Source organism: Equus przewalskii, chromosome 5, assembly GCF_037783145.1.
Source record: "Equus przewalskii isolate Varuska chromosome 5, EquPr2, whole genome shotgun sequence".
NCBI lineage: Eukaryota > Metazoa > Chordata > Mammalia > Perissodactyla > Equidae > Equus > Equus przewalskii.
The window spans coordinates 72264980-72285748 of NC_091835.1; the positions used below are offsets into that span (position 1 = coordinate 72264980).

Below are 20769 nucleotides of genomic sequence, written 5' to 3' on the forward strand. Positions count from 1 at the left end.
TCTGATCCTTGCTGCTTGTATGTGTGGATTTGCTAGCATTTATCCCTAAATTATGGATTATATATTTAAAGTTAATAATTATTAGTTAAAAATACAGTCTGTGGACTAATGAGTAAAAAGACAAATCTGTGCTCTAGTGATTGAAAAAAAGATCTGTTAGTAAATGGGTTTTTATCAGCTTTTAGGATTGAAGGAAATCCAGTAGTCCTTGAGATTCTTTAAAGACTTTTAAGTGTTTCAGAAAGCTCATAAAACAAACTTTTGCCCATCAGAAGACTAAAATATTAAATTTCTTTGTTTTTGGCTTGAATTTTGTCAACTGAGTCCTGGTTCTCTCATCTAATTATGATTTCTGATTGGTAGTTAAGTGTATACTTAAAAATAGGAAAATTATTTGATAAATGCAGTTGCAAAATATTTCAAAATTAGAGATCTATGGGGAAACATAATAGATGTGCTTGTTGGTGAGGATAGATTGGGAATTAGGGCTTTACAGGAGGCTGATAACTTGGGGCTGGTTACAATTTTACAGGCGAAGTAGCAGAGAGAGGTGCTCCCACCAGGAGGCCAATGAAAATAAATTTATGTTTAAAGAGGAGTCTAATGGGAGTTGGCCAAAAATAGCCAACATCCAGCTACAGGATGAATAAAAAAAATCAGTGGTGATTTTTTTTTGGTCTATACTTTAAATTCATTCTGTGTCCTGATATGTAGATGTTGTATATCCATGTAATCCACATTGTGTGTAATAGTTACCAGTGTACTTGAGAAATCTATTCTCTATCTTTTTCCTTGACTTCTAGGTAGTTTCTTTCCCCAGGACTCAGCAACAAAAAGCCCCTCACACCCTTTCTGGTGCTGGCATCTAAGACGTAAATTTTAAGTCAAAGTTTGTAAACCATTTTTAGTATTACTTTGGTAAGGCTTAATGAACAGATAGGTAAGGAAATGGAAACTTCTTAAAAGTTTGTCAAAAAGACGGTAGAATGGCAGAATTATGCTAAGGAAATTTTACCTACTAAAAACTGTGTAAAGGACTAGTTTTGCACAGAACAGTTCTAAAATTCCAGTACTGCCATTCTTCTGATCTGTTATTTTGAGGAATGTCAAATATTTAAACCCAAGCGTTCTTTTCTCTGTGAAGCCTTCTTCTAACCTCTGCTAGGGATTAAGTTGTTACATCTTCTTGTGGCCTCCTCCCAGCCCCCTTCCCTCCCAGCGTTTAAACAGTGTGTCACACTAGTGGTTCTCAAAGTGTGGTCCCCAGTCCAGCAGCATCAGCATCACTTGGGTACTTGAGAAAATGCAAATTCTTGGGCCTACCACAGACCTACTGAATCAGAAACTCAGGGGTGAGATGCCCTACAATCTGTGTTTTAACAAACTCTCGAAGTGATTTGGATACCCACTAAAGTTTGAGACCTGTTGCCTTAACACTACAGTTGTCAACATTGTTCTCTTATGATGGACTAGTGCCACTATAGTTCCTTACATGGTGCTGCAAACGTTATAGATACTTATTTGATTTGAGAGCACAGGTATATTTTGTCAGAAGCTGCAGCAACTGTGAGACATCATCTATCTTGTGAGAAAATATGTGAGAAGAGACTAAAATATTTGAGGTTTTTTTCTTTCCCTTTTTTATACCGCAGCTGCTTGGAAAGCCTGCGCAAAAAGGCCCATAAAGTATGGACCAACAATAGGATAAAGATGTGGAAGCAATGAGATACAGTTTGGTACGTATCTAGGACATGAGTAATGGACCTTAGCAATTTTTTCCCCCCACGGTTCATACTGTCAGTGTAAGGGTGGAAACCCTAAAACATGATTTTAGGAAAGAAACTTTACAGCTGAGAAGTCTTATTACTGTTACATAAATAAAATTGCTTTGATAGGACTTTTTGGTGAAAATGAGTGAACCTGGCTACCAAGGTTTATGAAAGGTTGACTTATTCAATATAAGTATTTAGCCCAGACTACTGAGTCTCTTTTTACTCCATCATGTCTATTAAGTACAGATTATCCACATTCCACAACTTTGATTTTCTTTGTGGGCACAGGACTAGTACATAGTCAATATCATGCTTCTGCTAAAGCATCTTATAATTTAATAATAAATCAGAGTGAAAGGGGAGTAAATGGAGACGTAAGCCACCTGTTATGGCAGCATGGGGGAATAGTTAGGACTTGGGGAATGTGGGCAGGCTTTGAGGCAATTACTTTTAAACTTTCCTTTTTTTTGTTTTTAAAGAGTGGCACCTGAGCAGACAGCTGCTGCCAATCTTTTAATTTTCCTTCTTCTCCCCAAAGCTCCCCAGTACATAGTTGTATATTCTAGTTGTAGGTCCTTCTGGGTGTGCTGTGTGGGACGCCGCCTCAGCATGGCCTCATGAGCAGTGCCATGTCCACGCCCAGGATCCGAACCAGTGAAACCCTGGGCCACCAAAGCGGAGCATGAGGACTTAACCACTTGGCCACAGGGCCTGCTCCAAACTTTCCTTTTTTTTTTTTTAAAGTATTTTTCCATAAATTTGGTCTTTTTGAAGCTTTGACCAAATGTTGTGTTAGAAGGCAAGAAAGTGATGTTTTAGTTTCTATTGTGCCTTCTTCCAAGGGGCTCAAAACTTCTTAAATCGAGATTTGAGTAGATCTGGCTCCCATATTTGGAATGACACAACTGTGAAATAAGTGATGTTTTATCCCTTAAGATTTGACTGGCCGACTTGGTTTGTCTGGTTGTCCCAGGATAATTATTGTTCTCCCTTTCATGCTCAAGTGTTTCCTGGTTTGGAGGAAAAATTATATGGTCCCTAATTAAGACTGCATGGCCTTTTAGGGGAAGATTCTATATATCTTAAAACACGATAAAGGAAGATATCTTTATTTTGGGGGGCCATTTTTCCTAGGAAACATTGTTTTCATATAGTCTGGTGTTATACCAAAGTGTAATTTAAAAAATTCAAAATATGTGTAAGGCCTTAGTCCAGAGATATAAGTAAATCTTGTTTATATTATGTAAATCTAGAGAAAGTCAACAGCCCCCTTTGTACAAAGTATACTAGAATGGGCTAGATACTAAATGTCTAGTGTTCCTCCCTTCTATTTTCTGTTTTAACTGAAGAACAAAGGTCATTTAAAAAGGATCTAGAAAATACTTAGGTAGGGATAAGACTCCTAAGGGCAGAAAATGTTCATCTAACTACAACTTCTACTTTTAATTGTAAGTCTAAATATACCTGAACTACTCAGTTAGCTAGCAAAACCCAAAGTCTTTTTTTAAAAAGGGTTAGCTAGCTGCAATAAAAAAAATTACAGCTGAAGAGGAACTAACTTTGGCCTGCTATAAATTGGGTCATAGTTCATTTTAAGCACCAAATATTTGCACATCTACTAGATACACAGCACCAGGCTGGTGCTGTAGCAAACATGGAGCAGCACGTGATTCTGACTTGTCTCATGAAGGGGTGTGGTTGAGGTTGGAGACAGGGTTGATTTAAATGAGGTGAGGATTAAGAATTGGACTTAGAGGGGCTGGCCCCGTGGCCGAGTGGTTACGTTCGCGCGCTCCGCTGCAGGCGGCCCAGTGTTTCGTTGGTTCGAATCCTGGGCGCGGACATGGCACTGCTCGTCAGACCACGCTGAGGCAGCGTCCCGCATGCCACAACTAGAAGAACCCACAACGAAGAATACACAACTATGTACCGGGGGGGCTTTGGGGAGAAAAAGGAAAAAATAAAAAATCTTTAAAAAAAAAAAAAAAAGAATTGGACTTAGAAAAAAGCTTTGAATGGTTGAAGGGTAGGGGGTGACATTTTAAAATGAACAGAGTGAAAAAGAATAAGGCATGTTTAAAATGGGAGTAAACCGACTTGTACGTAGTTAGGAAGGTAGGTTTGGAGCCATGTTTCAAACTCAGCTTGTCATAAGAACTATATCCTTTAAGCATGGAAGATTTGTGCTGAGAATTAACTGAAGAAGGTTAATATGGTCAGATAGTAAATGACTTGGAGATAGGAGAAAAGAATAAGATAAAGAACCTAGTTAAGGAACAACATGTTAGTCCACATGGTGACTATATTTCCCCTACTAAGGGGAATAAGCAAATAAGCCCTCCAACCTTTTGGTTGACAAATGAGGATATAAAAACAAGGAAGAATAAAAAGCCAAATGAAGCTTGTCATAGGAAAAATATTCTTTATTTAAATAAGTACAAACATTTCAAGATGCCAACAATGACAAGAGTTGTTACCTAAAACTTGACAGTTAAGATTTTCCCAAAGTTTTAGAAAAGACTTAGTAATAAATCTTCCATCTTCTGGCTCTTTAATCCACAACTTCTCTATCAGGTTTTCTGACCTACGGGTAGAAAGAGAACATTGAGATAGTGTCATTTTGATAGCAAGTATTTTTATGGAAGACTTAAGCTTGATGTGTTAGTGGCATTTCAAATAGAATTCTAGACAGCTCTTTCTCCAAAGTCTGATTTAAAGCCATCAGGAATTTCCTTGCATTCTGCTGTTGGGGGAGGAGGACTTAGAATAGAAAATATGTTTATTTTTTAAAGAAAGCTTATATAAGGATCTTTGAAGATTTAGAATACAAGATTAGTGATATTAGTTAAAACTATGTTAATACATTAAAAACTATGTTAATATATGTTAAAACTATGATATTAGTTTAAAAAGTTACTCTACCCTTTCTCCTGGACTTATGGTTGTTAGGAGGTTTATCATCCAAAGTCTCTTTTTTTATGTCTCTTGAGTCACTGTAGGACATGACCAAAAGAGGAATTTTAGTTGAAAACCAGAACTAGAGAATTAGTCTAGATAACTAGTTCTAGGAGATTAAAGTTACTTTATCAAAAATAGTTGATGTAACTAAATGTCAGAATAGGAATTATTGATTTTTTTGCCAGCTTCAGTTTTATGTAGCTCCTTTGCCCCCACCCTTCCCCGGTGTATGTGGTGGGTAGCTTCATTGATGGCTCCTCTAACTCCTGGATGTGCCCTTCAAGTCTGTTTGGTTGGAGATCCTGATCCGATTGATGTAGGGTATACTAATTCTTTCCCCTTCATAGTTTTAGGAATTGGTTTTTTATTCCTTGAAACTCTTACATGGAATCGAGAACCCTGTGTAATTAAGTCCTTGATGGATTAAAGTCCTAAGTGGAGCCTTAGAGAAGGAATGGAAGTACTGAGAGCCCACGAATACAGCTCTTTTAAAATTTGTAACGGAAACTTAGGCATTTGCCATGCCTAGGAGTTTGTGGCCATTTCACTTTAAGAGTCCAACTTAAAGGTATTCTGCTCTCTATTCCAATAACTTCTATAAGATGACTTATCTTACCTTTCACAAGCCAGCAGCTTTGGAGTAAATATCTTAAGAACAAATGAAGAATGAAATGTATCATCTAGAAAGAAGGAAAGGAGGAAGAAGTAACAAGTACTAAGCATTTTTTTTAAAAAAGATTTTATTTTTTCCTTTTTCTCCCCAAAGCCCCCTGGTACATAGCTGTATATTCTTCATTGTGGGTCCTTCTAGTTGTGGCATGTGGGGTGCTGCCTCAGCGTGGTTTGATGAGTAGTGCCATGTCCGCACCCAGGATTCGAACCAACGAAACACTGGGCTGCCTGCAGTGGAGCACGCGAACTTAACCACTCGGCCACAGGGCCAGCCCCTAAGCATTTTTATATTGTTGCAGAGAAGCCCAGATGGGAGCAGAGATTTGAGTCTCCCTTCCATAGTTGTTGCTGGGAAGTGGCTGCTCTGCCAGGGACTACATTCCCACCCTCTTACATTTAGGTATGGTCATGTGACTAGTTTTTGCCAATGGAATGTGAGTGGAAGTATTCTCTTCTGGGCTGAGGTGGTTCAGAGGCAGCTGTACCTTCTCCATTCTTTTTGTGGCAGTTTGGGAAGCCAACTGTGGAAGGTGACTGTCACAAGATGAAAAGAGCCTGTGTTCGTGAATCACCACCTCCACTGAATACATGCGTTGGGATTATGTACAAGGAAAACTTTTGTTGTATTAAACCATGATATTAACACAATTTGGACTTAACCTGTTAAAGGAGCTTGCGTTGCTCTAAAACATACCTTTTTATTTAATATTAATCTACCTTATAAGATAAATATTCCTTTTATAGATGAGGAAGATGTGTTTGAGAAGTAACTTTCTCTTAAGGCCAGAGCGTATGGTTGAAGCTAGATCTGACTGAATAGCTGGTGAATTCTCTATTGTAACATGTTGCATCCTAGAGAAAGGATGTCACCTGAGATAGGATGAATCCCAACATTTCAGATCACAAGATTCAGTTTGTACCAGTAATTTTTCCTATGGAAAGTGACCAGATATTTGTAAGATAAGAAAAATCTTTTAACTGTTGTAAGTGAATTTAGATTTTTAATTAGACTCCTTTTTACTGGCTTGCCTCTGCAGAGACAGATGAAATTTTCAGATTTACTGTTTTGATTGTTTTGGTGAAGGATTTTGTGGGAGGAGTATTAAGACAATTCTTATTAGCTGTGAAGGATGTAGGGTCCAAGCCTTCATTTAGGACTGTGTTCACTGTTTCGTCATTGCTCACCTACACTCCAGATGTCAGGGTCGAGAATCTGATTGGCAGCATTAGAAGGTTTTTCATTTGGTTCCAAACTTGGAGAAATAACCTTTGGAAGATTAAATGGCTCTGAAATAAAGCAGCCCGGAAGTTATAGAAACAGGGTAGAAACTTCCTTTTGTTTTTTATTCCCCTCATTTGGCTAAGACTTCCATAGCTGTAAAACATGGAGGTCAGAGGACAACAGAACTTGACACCACTTATCCACCGCCCCCCCCGCCAAGTAAAAACTCACCATCATCTATAGCAGTTCTGTTAACACACGTAGCCTCATGTTCCTTGAGCCTTTTGATTGGGACCACATGACAGGCATTATATTTGCAGTTAGCCATCTTTTTAACTCTCTTTGGAGTTTTCTAAAAGGAAAAAGTTCTTGTTAAATGGCTGTTAGGTTTTTCATGTATTCCACCCTCCATTCCTTTCTGGATGTGCTGTGACATACCATGTTCCAACATTAAGAACTGAAAGCTGCTATGTATGGTCAGAAACTTATTCTTTTTAAAAAAGTCTTTAACGTTTTATAGTAGGAGCTTACTTTTCTCCCTCCAGTGACTTAGTTCTTATCAGGAAAACTTACCTTTCTACATGCTGCCAGATGGTACTGTAACCTGCTGGCTGGCATTCTGTGGTTTGGGACATAAGGACATATTTCTAAGGCTTCTGGCTCCATAAGGCCTAAATAGCAGGAAACATGGGTTGGCAAAGATATTTAAGACCAGTAGTCTTGACATAGGCCTATTTTCTGTTCTCAAAAGAAAGTCGTATGAAAGATATAGGTATCTTGAATCTTACCCATGAAAGTTTTGGATCACTAAAGCAATGGCCTAGCCAGTTAGATAATAGGAGAAATTCACTGCTTATATGCCTTGGAAGACCAAAAATTAACATTTGTACATATTTTTTGGTCTTACAGGTTGTTTTTAATAGAGTGCTTTGCCCCTGGAGCATTAAACAGGTAGGGTTCCTTGGAAAACTCACAGCACCCGGGTAAGATGAAGTTTAACACTATAAGCTTGAGTGCTGGAGAAAGCGAGGCTGGGGCAGCTGGTTCCTTCACTGTTCAGCATTGCTCCCTTCCATCTCTTCACCAAATCTGAGTTAAGCTCTTTGCCAGACGAGGGTGCTACTTGCCAGATAGGTCAGCATAGCCACTTTTGGGGAGAGGGGATTGGAAGAGTGAACAGTACTATGTTCAGGTTCAGGCTACTTTATAATTCTCTGAGAAGGCCAGCCTGAAATCTCTCAAGTTGTAGGTATTAACATATGAAGACTCTAGAAGTGAACTAAGAATACACCATCTCAAATCTGCCGCATTTACTGCCAATAGGAGGCCTACTTCCCCTTATGGCTAGCTGTCTTTAGCTACCCCAGCAGACGTTCGCTTCAAGGCTCCCAAGTTTGTGGGCAACAGCTACAGCTAAGATTTTTGCAAAGCAGGGACAGCATAGTCTGACAGGGGGAGGAAAGATCAAGGCAGACTGGCATAAGCAGTAGGGATAGAAAGTGCCTAGAATAGCCCATTTCCATTCTGCTTTGCATCATGCCTAGGGCATAGACGAAGGGCACAGAGCTAGATGGTTAAATGCCAGCTTTTCCTGAGGGCATGTAGGTGATTAAACCCAGGGATTTAGACTCAGATACGTTTCAGGAATACAGGCCACGGTGGTTCTTTAAAGTTTACACTGCATATTAATGATTATGTTAGAGCCATGAACACTTATTATGAAGTGAATTGGCTCTGTGGAAAGTAGAAGGCTGTGTATAATCCAATATCATATAGTTATTTTTAGATGTAAAGATAATGGAAAAAGAGCTTTAATACCTAAATGTAGCCTTTAGATAACTCCAAACCCTTCTTTTAGCCAGCAGCTTAGAAAAGTATGAAGTTTGACCAGATTCATAAGGCTGGTTTTAATAAACAGAATGCTTCAGAATAGTCAGTGAGAATTGGTGACCTTGGATCCTTCACCTAATTATTAATAGCTGAATATCCTGTGTAGGAAGGCCATGACTATAATGTGGTTTAATGTGTGTTAGACTTGGCAAGAATGTTCCAACCTTGATGCTACCTTGACACTTGAATCTAGTCTAAGGCTCTTGAGACCTACCTTATTCTTGAAGCAGTGTCTCTCAAGAATCCAAAGGGAAGGGTCACTTGAAGAGGAAGACAATCCTGTAAGGCAAAACAAGGCAAATAGCTGAGCTCTGAGGAGTGGGAAAGCACGGTGCCTTTCCGTCCAGTGATGTGAGTCAGCTTTCTGTTCCAGCCACTCACTTCCTCTTCTCCCACCATATGTTCTATGGTTTCTCAGGGGTTTGGAAATTTTCGATGTTATAGTTAAGTCTTGGAGAAGAGCTTCTCAAGCCTGGTTGTGCATGAGAATCACTGAGTAGTTTTAAAGTGAGAAATCCTTTGGCCCCACTCCAGAACTATTGGATTAGAACCTTCATGAATGGGGTCTGGCTAACTGTGGCTTTAAAAGAGTTCCATGGGGGATTCTGATTTGTAGTCAGTGTTACTAGACCCTGCTCTGGGGTAATTAAACTACCCTTAGAAGGGTTCCTCCAGTTTCCAGGAGGAACTGCCACATATCTTTCCAATGAAGTTTCTCTCAACAATACCAGTTGGCATCATTAGTCCCATCGTTAAACCTGGCCTTTTTCTTCATGAGGTGCCAAATGGAATTCCACAGAAAGCAACATAAGCTCACTACATACTAAAAAAAAAATCAAAGTTTTCTTTGTCTTTGGCATTCCTAATCTAGAGTACCAGGTCTTGAACCAAATGTTTACATATACATTTCATATAGTAATCATTTCCACAGTTGTATGAGGGATTACCAGCATTTTATAGATTAGGAAACCAACTCAGTGGTGAGAGCCTAAAGTTTCAAAGCTGGTAAGTGTTTGAGTACTATTATTAACATTATTTGAGGTAATAAATATAGAACACTTAAAGTATCTGGTATATCATAAATAACTAGGTCATCACTTTACATCTAGTAACTTATTTAATACACAAAATATCCTTATGAGACCGGAACTGTTATCAATATCTCCATTTTACAGACAGGGAAACTGAGTCAGAGCTGCTAAGTGATAGAGTTGGGATGTGAGCTCAAGCTATCTGGTTCCAGAACCTGGCCTCTTAGCCTCTAAGTCATAAGGCTCACCCCACTGTACTCAACTACACTTAAGCCCCACCTTCTGTCTGATGCCAAAAATGTAGGCTTTTCCTTTATACCAAGTACATGCAAATAAGTGTTCCCAGGCTCCAGCAATCTTACAGTTCAGCATAATATGAAATGGGCAATTAAAGGTGGAACCCTATTTAGAGTTAAAATATGTGGTATAGACCAAACTGTAGGAGTTCAGCGAGGCCTGGACTTGGGACTGTTTTGAGCTAGATCCAGAAAATTGTTTAGGATTTGGGTCAGCAAGAGGCAAAGCATATCTACGTGAGAAAGGCAGAAATGAACGTGACACATTCACGTGGTCCCCACTAGCTTGGGGAGTGCCTATGAGGGGACAGCAGAAAATAAGATAGGCTTGGTATGGAGGGTCTTCAACAAAATTTTTAGCACGAAGATAAAAACGCAAGTGAGAAAGACCCAGTAGAACTATACAAATCTGTAAGAAGGCTGCTGTATTGCGGCTCAGCTTCCTGGATGTTGGCGTCTTACTGCTTGCTCTTTATTCTCCCCCATTAAGGTGAAAGACCAATAGAAATCCCACAAATCTTGTTAGTGGAACCTGGGTTTCTTTGGTCACAGCAGGTGATTCATATCTTCATGACCGATATCACCTTACGCTAGGCCCATTGCTTGCTAGGGACACAATCCAGTCAATGGCAGATTCTATTTTCCAAAAAGTGCAGTCTCCCTTAGAGACGTTTGAAATTTCGTGTGTTAAGCATTTCCATCTTCTTGTTTCTTTAAAAAATACATTCTCTTGGGAGCAAACATATTAAGTTCCTTAAATAATAATGCTAATCAGCTCCCCCCTGGCTCTGTCCCAGGATTTATTGTGAGATGTGGGTATGGAAAGTGGGAATGGTTGAAAAGCGGGGAAAGGGTATTGGAAAGGAGGTCAATATGAAGACTTAGAATGTGAAGATTTAGAATTTTTCTGAAGATCTTCTGCTTTTTGCCTAGGAAGAAACTTGAAAGTGAGTTGGTTTTCTTGAGTTAGGGAGTTAAGTCCTGATTAGAATGGCAGGAATATTTTAGTGCTAAAATTCATCCAGCCTTCTCAGATTTAAAGTCTATTGTTAATTTCTCCTTGTTAATCTCAGTTAATTTGGTTTTTCTTCATGGGGCCTATTTCCCAATTTAGTCTTGATAATTCAACAAGTAAATCGGTGTATTTATTGAGTGGCTACTCTGTCCAAGAGGTGGTGTTCTAGATGAGTGTTTCTCAACATGTGTCTTATGGAACATTTGCACCAAAACCTCTGAGGGTGCTTATAAATGCAGACTGCTAGGCCCCACTGCAGACCTAGCAATCCTGAATCTCAGGGGATAGAATTGATCTCAGTTTCCTGAGCATCTTTAAGAATTATTGCACTAGAGCGTTGGTTCTCAAACTTGAGAGTACTTTGGAATCACCTGGAGGACTTGGTGGAACGCAGAGTGCTAGAGCCTAGCCCAGGGTTTTGGATTCAGTAGGTCTGGGGTGGGGCCTGAGAATTTGCATGTCTAACTAGTTTCCAGGTGATGCTAATGTGACCTCAGTTTGAGAATCACTGATCTACAGCATTTTGAGGGATATAAAGAAATATTAGATACAATTCCTGTCATTAAGGAGCTAATGACCTAGTTGGGGAAGATAAGACATATGCTTAAAAATATAACAAGGAATACAATGTTAAAGATAATATTTGACATTGGGTGGGGTAATTAGGAGGAGTTAAGATTTGATCTGGGCCCTAAATGTGGATGGGCCTAAAGTTCAGTAGAGGATAACATAGGCATTCTGTGTTTTTTTTTTTTTTTTTAAAAGGTTGGCACCTGAGCTAACATCTGTTGATAATCATTTTTTTTTCTTCTCCTCCCCAAAGCCCCCCAGTACATAGCTGTATATTCTAGTTGCAGGTCCTTCTAGTTGTGCTGTGTGGGACACCGCCTCATCATGGCCTGATGAGTGGTGCCATGTCCGTGCCCACGATCCAAATCAGCAAAACCCTGGGCCGCTGAAGCAGAGCAGAGCGCGAGAACTTAAACACCCAGCCACGGGGCCGGCCCTGACATAGGTATTCTTGATGGTGATATAAAAGAGGGAAAGTGTAAAGGTATATGGGAGTGGGGTGGTGGATGCTTGTTTGTCTGGTGTAGATCTTTGTATAGGACACTGGTGGAGGGGTGAGACCAAAAAGGTTGGTACCAGATGGTGTAGAGCCTTGAAAGCCTGTCCCTCTCCACCTCCGCCCATTTCACAGCCTTACCAAAAATGCTGCACAGCTAGAAAGAGGAAGTCTCGCCTGCCGAGTGTGCAAGAGGAAGCACAAGAAGATTCTGAGGGCCTGTGAGCTGTGATGACTGCTTTTGCCCATGAGCCAATTGCAGAGGCAACAGGAAGACCAGCGCACCAACCAGGCTGGGTCCCTCTGCCCAGAGGGTGTTACCACCCAAGCTGAAAGTGTTTGGGGAGATCAGGCATTGCTGTCCGGGTGCTCCTGTCTCTCGGTGGCCATCATGTCTTTGACCTCTGCCTACCAGCATAAGTTAGCAGAGAAGCTCACCATCCTGAACGATCGAGGTCAGGGGGTTCTCATCCGTATGTATAACATCAAGAAGGTAAGTGTGAGCAGCTAGACTAGGACTGATTATTCCAGCAATCGTAGGGTGGGGACCCCTGAGGCCTCCTTTGTCCCACTGGTTTAACTGGCCTTCAGTCACTCGATTATACAGGCCAGCCGGTGCTGGGGGGCGGAAGAGGCGGCTTTCTTTCAGGGGCTCCCCTTTCTAGGTGTGATTCTTGCCCCAATGAGAATGTCTGCTTTCTGCTGAGTCTAGGGGTAGAGCTGGGGTGGGAAATAATTGTGTTCTGAGTCACTTGGATAAAGGTCTGGGGTCTAGGATTCTGGGTCTCATTGTTTATTGCTGATCCCCCATACTCTGAAGATATCCAAAGTTTGGTCTCTGGCAAAAACTTTTCTGTGGAAGTACTCCCCTAAAAGGAAAAAATAGATATGATATTTAGATTAAAAAAGGGTAGGTGCCTTCTGAGGTGCTTCTGGGACAGTTCATGCTGTGGTTGTGTATGTGTGTGTTTAGGTTGGGAACTGTGGGAATGGGAGAAGCTGGTGGCAAGAGGTCACTGGGGCTGGGCCTAGGGAAGTAAAGAGAAAATAGGGGACTTGAGAGCAGACTTCTGTGTATTTTGTAATAAAACGCATCACCAGATTTTTCTGGCCCCATGTCTCCTGTAAATGCCCTCTGGGGTGAGATACTAATGGACATAAAGGTGACACTGAGTCCCCCATAAAGTCAAACTCCTGAGCAGCTGCTGGCCTCACTCCTTCCGGCTTCAGCGGAGGGTGGGGAGCGAGCTTCCTCTTTATGCTGGGGCCGAGCAGACATTAAGCTTTACCCGGCAAGCAAGATGCCCGGGTTATTCAGCTCTTCTGATAGTTGGCTTCATGTCCTGGAGCTTGTTCCTGACCTATCTTATGCGTTTATAATTGATTCCCAGATTCCCTCTTTCCCCTTGAGAGATTGTGTGGGAATGAATAATGCAGGAAGAGGTGTGTTTCTGAGGGGCAGGAGAAAGGGTTGAACTATAGTGTGGTTTATCTGTGCAGACTTGTTCGGACCCCAAATCCAAGCCACCTTTCTTACTGGAAAAGTCCATGGAATCGTCTCTCAAGTACATCAACAAGAAATTTCCCAACATAGATGTCCGAAACAGCACGGTGAGGATGCAATCCCTCTTCTCTCCTTTCTCTGAAATAACTCTATGCTTGGATGGCTCAAACTCTCCTCTTTTGACTGCCTCTCTTTGAACTTGGCAGAGGATGGTGTAGCCTTCTTTTAGTTTTCCTAGGTTCAACCACAGGGCTTCACTTTGTTGTAGTCTCAAGAATTCTGAGATAAAATGGGATTCTCCCAGGGTAAACTAGAGCACAGCATTGCCCCTTTCTCCATTGCAAGATTCGTGAGAACACTGTTTTCATGGAGGAAGACAGCTCTATCAACCCAGCAGAGCGCATAGATTTTATTGTTCTTCCTGTTTTCCGCCCAGTGTTTCCTTGTTATTGTTTTAGGATTATGCATCTAGTGGGATATCCCCTACTTCTCCCTTGTTAAATTTTAGCCCTAGATTTCTTACCGTCTTATCTGTACCATCTTCTCATTCTGCTTCTTTTGACTTTGATGTAAATAGTAAACCTCTTTGGCTGAAAGGGACCTTGAAATTTCCTCTCATTTAGCACTCTATACCTAGTCAGGATCACTTGCAACCATCCTACGTAGACAATCTTGTCTCTTTAAAGACGTTCAGAGTACTGGAGATTTTCCAACTTCCTCTGTCAGTATATTTCAAGCTTCTTTAAGAATGTTTTAGTTATAACCCCTATTCTTCTTGGGTAACTTTGATCAGCTGTCTTCTTATTTTGTGTTTTTTAAAAAATCTCATTTTGTTTTGTGTTTCTCTTAGCAACATTTAGGACCGGTACATCGGGAAAAAGCTGAGATAATTAGATTTCTCACCAACTACTACCAGTCGTTTGTGGATGTCATGGAATTTCGGGTGAGCTCTCTCTAGCTCAGGTCCCCAGTGTAGGCATTATCCTTCAGTGGCTACTCCTGCTTCAGTAAATGTTCATTTATGTTGCTTAATACTGTTTCTTGAAAAAGTAAGATGTACTGATGTGGAAGGATACCTAAGTTGTATTGTTAAATGAAAGCAAGTTGCAGAATAGTGCATGATACAATTGTATTTTTATTTTAAAAGATACATAAGCTTATATACATATAATGTTAGTATATACATAAGAAAGATTTGGAATATTATACACTAAACCATTCAAAATAACTACCTTTGGGGTTAGATTATGATTGGCTTTATTAAATTGTACATTTTTGTAATATTTGAGTTAAAAAATTTTAAGTATTATTCCCCAATATTTTATTATGAATCTACTGAAAAATGCCAAGAGTAGCACAATGAATATTGTTTTCTTCTTCTTCTGAATCTCCTTATTGTTGCTATTTTGCCATGTTTGCTTATCTCTAATGTTTTTCCCGAACCATTAGAGTTAGCTGCAGATGTCATGACATTTCCTTCCCTAAATACTTTAGTATACATCTGCTAAGAACATTTTCTTACGTAACTCTAAAACAGTGATCATACTCAGGAAATGTAATGCTGCTGTAATATCATTAGTTAATATGTAGCCCATATTCACATTCCTCTAGTTGTCTCAAGGAGCGTACATTGAATTTAGTTGTCAAGTCTCTTTAGTCTTTAATCTAGAATATCTCCCAGCCTTTTTTTGGTCTTTCCTGATGCTGACCTTTTGGAAGAGGCCAGGCTAGTTATTTTTCAGAATATCCCTCAGTTTGGATTGGTCTGATTGTTAACAGTGTTTGGTAGTGATGCTACATGGATGATATTTTATTTGCATGTTAAACAGTGAGCATGTACTATTTTTGTAAATGTAAGCAAACTGTAAAAAATTATTTAGTACAATGTTTTGGAAGGGCAAATTGATAATGTGTTTCAAAAAGTATTAAAAATACATACTTTTTAATGTAGCAATTCTACTTCTAGAAATTTGCCTTAAGGAAACAATCAGATAGAAGGGCAAAGATATATGTACAAGAATGTACTCTATTTCATTACTTATGATCGTGACAACCTGATAATTGGCGTATCTAATAAATAGAGATTTGGTTAAAAGGTTAGAGTATATGTCTATAAATGAATATAATGCAGCTGTTAAAGATGAGAATATATATTTATGGCATGGAAAAATATTCTTCACATGTTCTTTTTTTTTTTTTTTTTTTGAGGAACATTAGCCCTGAGCTAACTGCCGCCAATCCTCCTGTTTTTGCGGAGGAAGACTGGTCCTGAGCTAACATCCATGCCTATCTTCCTCTACTGTATATGTGGGATGCCTACCACAGCATGGCTTGCCAAGCAGTGCCATGTCCGCACCTGGGATCCGAACCGGCAAACCCCAGGCCACTGAAGCGAAACGTGCAAACTTAACTGCTGCACCACCGGGCCGGCCCCTTCACATGTTCTTTACTATAAAAGCAAATTACAATACAGCTTAAGACATAAGGTGTCCCTGAAATTGTCTGAGCAATCCAAGTTTGTGATGGTATTATAGTATTTCTTCAGATGATAGAAGACTATGGGATTCTTCCTTGGGTGCCATGTGTCTACTGTAGAGAGCTAATCCAGGCCATTCATCAGATCCACAATGAAGAGAGAAAAGGAGGCATGGAAGACTGTAAGGTCTGAAGGAGGGTCAGGTCAGAGGTTGTTAATCTTGGAATTGAGAGTAGAGTTTAGGAAGAAGGTAGGCACTTGTGGAGGTAGTGAAAAGAACGCTGGAAGCATATAAAAAAGCCTCTTACTAGGAAAAGTTGGAGTCCAAAGGAGATTTTAGAGCAGCTTCAGGTTGCTGCAGTGGTAAAGTTCTGAGCGCAAGGCATTTGGTATGACTTGTTTAGGGCACGGGGATGAAATGCAGACACTGCAGCAGTGTGCATGTCGAGTAGCAGGGCTCTGAATCAGGCAGGCCTGGTTTCAACTCTCAGCTCTACTGCGTACGAGATGTATGACTTTAGACAAGAAACTCCCTGAATCCCAGTTTTGTTGTCTATAAAATGAGGAAATAAGATTTGCTACATGAGGGCCAGCTGGGTGGTGTAGTGGTTAAGTTCACGTGCTTTGCTTTGGCGGTCCAGGGTTCACAGGCTTGGATCCTGAGTGTGGACCTACGCGCCATTTGTCAAGCCATGCTGTGACGGTGTCCTGCATACAAGGTGGAGGAAGATTGGCAACAGATGTTAGCTCAGGGCCAATGTTATTCACCAAAAAAAAAAAAAAAACCCCAACAAAAACAAACAAACAAAAAAGCAACAAGATTTACTACATGGGGTATTTGTGAGAATTAAATGAGATAATGCATGGGAAACGTCTAGCTCAGTGTTTAGAATATAGTAAAGTAATAGGCCAACAAACATTAATTCCATTCCCTTCTGATTCTTGTCTTTAGAATATAAGACCTGCATAGTGACATGGGTTGTGTGAGTGGCTGAAAGTGAACCTCACCTGTATCCCGTGGGAAGTGGGTTGCAGCAAGGAGTTGTAGAAAGTCCCTTCTAGCAAATGAGGCAGCACAGACCTAGTCAGAGGATTAGATGTCCTGTAGTGTAGAGGGAAGATTATGGGCTCTGGGCTCTAATTCTGGTACTGTCCCTTACTAGCTTTGAGATCTTGGGCAAGTTTCTTAACTGCTCTTAGCCTCGGTTTCTCCATATGTTAATTTAGATACAGACTTTTTGGAAAGAACACTTGAAAACATTTTTTCTCGTACATTTTAATAAGTTTGACAAATATTTACACCCGTGTAACAACCACCACAAAGTATAGAAAGCTTTTACCTCCCTAGATGTTCCCTGTGTCTTTTTTCCCCATCAATCCCTAACATCCCCAACTCCTGGCCCCAGGCAAATGCTCATCTGCTTTTCCGATTAGATTTTCCTTTTCTAGAGGTCCACATATTTAGAATCTCTACACTGTGTATTCTTTTGCGTCTGGCTTCTTTCACTCTGCACAATGTTTTTGAGATTTATCTATGTTGTTTCATGTATCTATGACTCATTTCCTATTTTTGCTGAGGATTATTCCATTGTATGGATACAATTTGTTTATCCATTTACCTGTTGATGGACATTTTGGTCGTGTCCAGTTTTTGGCCATTATGCCTAAATTGCTATAAATAATTGTGGAGACATATTTTTCATTTCACTTGGGTAGCTAATCCAGAAGTTGAATTGCTAAATCATATGGTAAGTGTGTGTTTAATTTTATAAGAAACTGCTAAGTTTTTCCAAAGTCATCGTTTCATTTTCCCCTCCCATCAGAAATATATTAGTGTTTCAGTTGCTCCACATTCTTGTCAATACTTGCTGTTATCAGACTTAAATTTTAGCCATTCTAATGGGTATGTAGTGGTATCTTATTGTGGTTTTAATTTGTGTTACCCTGATGACTTATATTGCTGAGCATCTTTTCATGTGTTTATTGGCCATTTTATTGTAAAGTTCTTGTTCAAATCTTTTGGCAACATAGTTTAAAAATGGAAATATATATGCTCTTTGATCTAGCAGTTCCATTTTTGTAGAAATGAAAGTACCAATATACAGTGGATAGGCCAGGAATTGGGAACAAAGTAAATGCCCCTCAGCAGGCCAAAGGCTGAATGAATTGGCCATACCATGAGCAAACCATGGGCTGTCATGCGGCCATTGAAAAGAAGAGCATTAGTGCCCTACCAGATGGCTTTGAGGACTGCAGCAGGTGAGGCTGAGTGAGAGAGGCAAAATGACAGGAAGGGTGTAATGTCATCTCCATTTTGTAACACAAATGATGATCAAAAAAATGGTCTCTCTCTCTCTCTTCCTCCCTCTCCCTGAATAGAATTATATAAATAGGGAGAAAATTAATATGATATACCAGGTGCTTAAACTGGTTTACCTGGGGGTTGGGGCAGGATGGAGGGTGGGTACTGATGTAGGGGGAGGGAAGTGTCCACAATAAAAATACATATTTATTTAGGGAAAATTATATATGAAAAGAAAAAGAATCCCTATCATACTAGAATGAGGGTTAGATAAAGTATGTGCAAATTACCTTGTAAGTACTTCACACATAGTAGATGGTCAGTAAATAGAAACACATGGAAAGTTGGGTTATATTCCCATTTGTTAATGATTAACTTCTGAGAACAGGAGATGGAATCCAAGAACAGACTGACTGGGTGGGATTCATCAATAAAAATGAGTCTGATTTTTGGCATTAAGAAGCAGCCTATCAGGGCCGGCCCAGTGGTGCAGCAGTTAAATTCACACATTCCGCTTCCCGGTGGCCCGGGGTTGGCCTATTTGGATCCTGGGTGTGGGCATGGCACCGCTTGGCAAAAGCCGTGCTGTGGCAGGCATCCCACGTATAATTTAGAGGAAGATGGGCATGGATGTTAGCTCAGGGCCAGTCTTCCTCAGCAAAAAGAGGAGGATTGGCAGTAGTTAGCTCAGAGCTAACCTTCCTCAAAAAAAAAAAAAAAAAATCAGCCTATCAGATAATCTGCATTTTGTAAGCTTTTGTGTGGAGGATGAAGGCATTGGGTTGATAAGATCAGGGAGAGTGTGCATAATACAGTAGTGACTTGTGCCTGTGGAAACATGAGCACTTGGCAGTGTCAGCCTGATAAAGGCCCACTGACAGCTTCCTGAGGAGGAATTCCCTCTATTCGGCAATGCCTCCCTTATGTTACTCGGTGGCTCTCTAGGACCTATGGGGAAGAGAACCCTTTCCTTCAAATTCTGGTAGCATATGTCATCTTCTCTTTATTCTTTATTTGTTCTCATCTCCAATTCTATCCCCAGGATCACGTATATGAACTTCTCAACACCATTGATGCCTGCCAGTGCCATTTTGATATTGTAAGACTCTTCGCAATTCTCTTCTATCCTAGAGTCACAGAAAAGGTCTTGGCTGGAATTGTGTGGGGTGGGGTGGGACTGGAGGAATGGTTTTATAGATATAGATATAGATATAAAATATATAATATATTAAAAATAGATACTATACTATATAATGAATGAATGGCTATTCATTCCAGGACTATAATTCTTTTGTAAAAAATGCTGACATTAAGGTGTATTTATTAATTTATTTCCTTTAGCCGAAGCTAAAGTTATATTAAGCATATCAGCAATGTGACTTATTTAATACAAAAATTACATTAAAATGGTTCTCATTCCACCTCCTCCAACCCCAAATGCTTCCTTATTTCCTGGCCTCCTTGTATCTTGAGCTCACTTTTAGCCCCTGACTTTTGTTCCAAATTTCTCCTTCTGAAAATTTGATCCTGTCAGTTCCTCCTTCTAAATAGACCCTTTCCGAGTCTGTTTAGCGCTGTTCAGAATGGCTGGGGTAGCAGGGATCAACTGGCCTTGCTGTTCTTGTGTTCCTGCACTTCCCTTGTAGAGCCTCAACTTTGACTTCACTCGGAGTTACCTGGACTTGATCGTGACTTACACCTCAGTTATTTTACTTCTGTCACGGATTGAGGATCGACGGATACTCATTGGCATGTACAACTGTGCGCATGAGATGCTGCATGGGCATAGGTGAGTTAGGGGGTGTGGGGGATGAAGAATCTCAGACATGGTGCTGTGAGATGGGGGTGGGCACAGGGAATAAATGCCATGCGTTCTTGTATGAGAACCTGTGATCTACATGATGACGCAGGCAAAATCAAACAACGTAGAATGCTTCTAAGGGCATACACCAACAAGTGCCTCTTTACACACAGTTAACTCTTCAGTATCTGCTCGTGGATCATCCAGTTTGCATTGTCTCCAATCAGGTTTTAATCCTGGGCTGGCTTCTACTCTGCTTTTCATGTTGTTGCAAAAGGCAAAGAAAATTTTAGTATTGGTAGAAATAATATTAGCAAGGTGAAGCCATTAGAGGTAAATAATATATGATAGGACATTTGAAGCCAAATATAGATGGATTTTGGATTATATGCAATTCTGTGCCCCTCCATTAGTGCAAATAAAAGTATTTAAGGGCTGAAAAAATAAAGACCAGAGGGATCAGAGTAGGCTGTGGCACATTGTTCCACGCATGATGTGTATTCTCATGTGTCTACATAAATACCTAGGTACATGCCTTAGCCATTGGTTTTGAATGTGTATATATCCTTTTGGGTTGTATACAGATTTGGGTCCAGGCATATTACTTGATTTACAACTAATCAACATGAATTTATAGAGTTCTGTCATGTGTCCAACCCTATTTTGGGTATTTTTAAGGAAGGAACTTTCATTGACCTGCCTAAAATTATGTGGTTCTATCTAACCATAGCTTAATATACCAGTGCCTAGAATTGGTTACCTAT

At 40.2% G+C, this 20769-nt stretch overlaps 2 protein-coding genes across 3 annotated transcripts in view; one reads left to right on the forward strand and one right to left on the reverse strand.

Moving 5' to 3' along the window:
- Window positions 1-4170: 4170 nt before the first annotated feature.
- On the reverse strand, window positions 4171-9055 carry LOC103563245 (gametocyte-specific factor 1-like). Of its 2 annotated transcripts, XM_070619613.1 has the most exons (8): window positions 8896-9034; window positions 8729-8793; window positions 7198-7295; window positions 6856-6976; window positions 6588-6689; window positions 5347-5410; window positions 4695-4765; window positions 4171-4356 (listed from the first exon to the last, which is right to left on the reverse strand). In XM_070619613.1, exons 3-8 carry the CDS (start codon window positions 7288-7290, stop codon window positions 4343-4345), a joined length of 465 nt encoding a protein of 154 aa, XP_070475714.1. In that variant the 5' UTR covers window positions 7291-7295; window positions 8729-8793; window positions 8896-9034; the 3' UTR covers window positions 4171-4342. The 2 variants fall into 2 exon arrangements, with proteins under 2 accessions (XP_070475714.1, XP_008536768.2); XM_008538546.2 differs by having other exon boundaries at window positions 8729-9055.
- Window positions 9056-9470: 415 nt separating this feature from the next.
- The window catches only part of NCKAP1L (NCK associated protein 1 like), a 43290-nt gene continuing 31991 nt past the window's right edge, over window positions 9471-20769 (forward strand). Inside the window, exons 1-6 of the mRNA XM_070619609.1 lie at window positions 9471-11871; window positions 12058-12415; window positions 13423-13533; window positions 14277-14369; window positions 19247-19303; window positions 19851-19993. Of these exons, the coding sequence (XP_070475710.1) occupies window positions 12170-12415; window positions 13423-13533; window positions 14277-14369; window positions 19247-19303; window positions 19851-19993 (650 nt within the window). The 5' untranslated portion in view covers window positions 9471-11871; window positions 12058-12169. The remainder of the gene's footprint in view (window positions 11872-12057; window positions 12416-13422; window positions 13534-14276; window positions 14370-19246; window positions 19304-19850; window positions 19994-20769) is intronic.

Coding starts and splice junctions, on each gene's coding strand:
- LOC103563245 (XM_008538546.2), bottom strand. CDS start 7,290: ATGGAGCCAGAAGCCTTAGAAATATGTCCTTATGTCCCAAACCACAGA. Junction 6,690..6,855: donor CAGAACTGCTATAGATGATG/GTGAGTTTTTAC, acceptor GCTTTATTTCAG/AGCCATTTAATCTTCCAAAG. Junction 5,411..6,587: donor CCCTGACATCTGGAGTGTAG/GTGAGCAATGAC, acceptor CCTTCTTTCTAG/ATGATACATTTCATTCTTCA.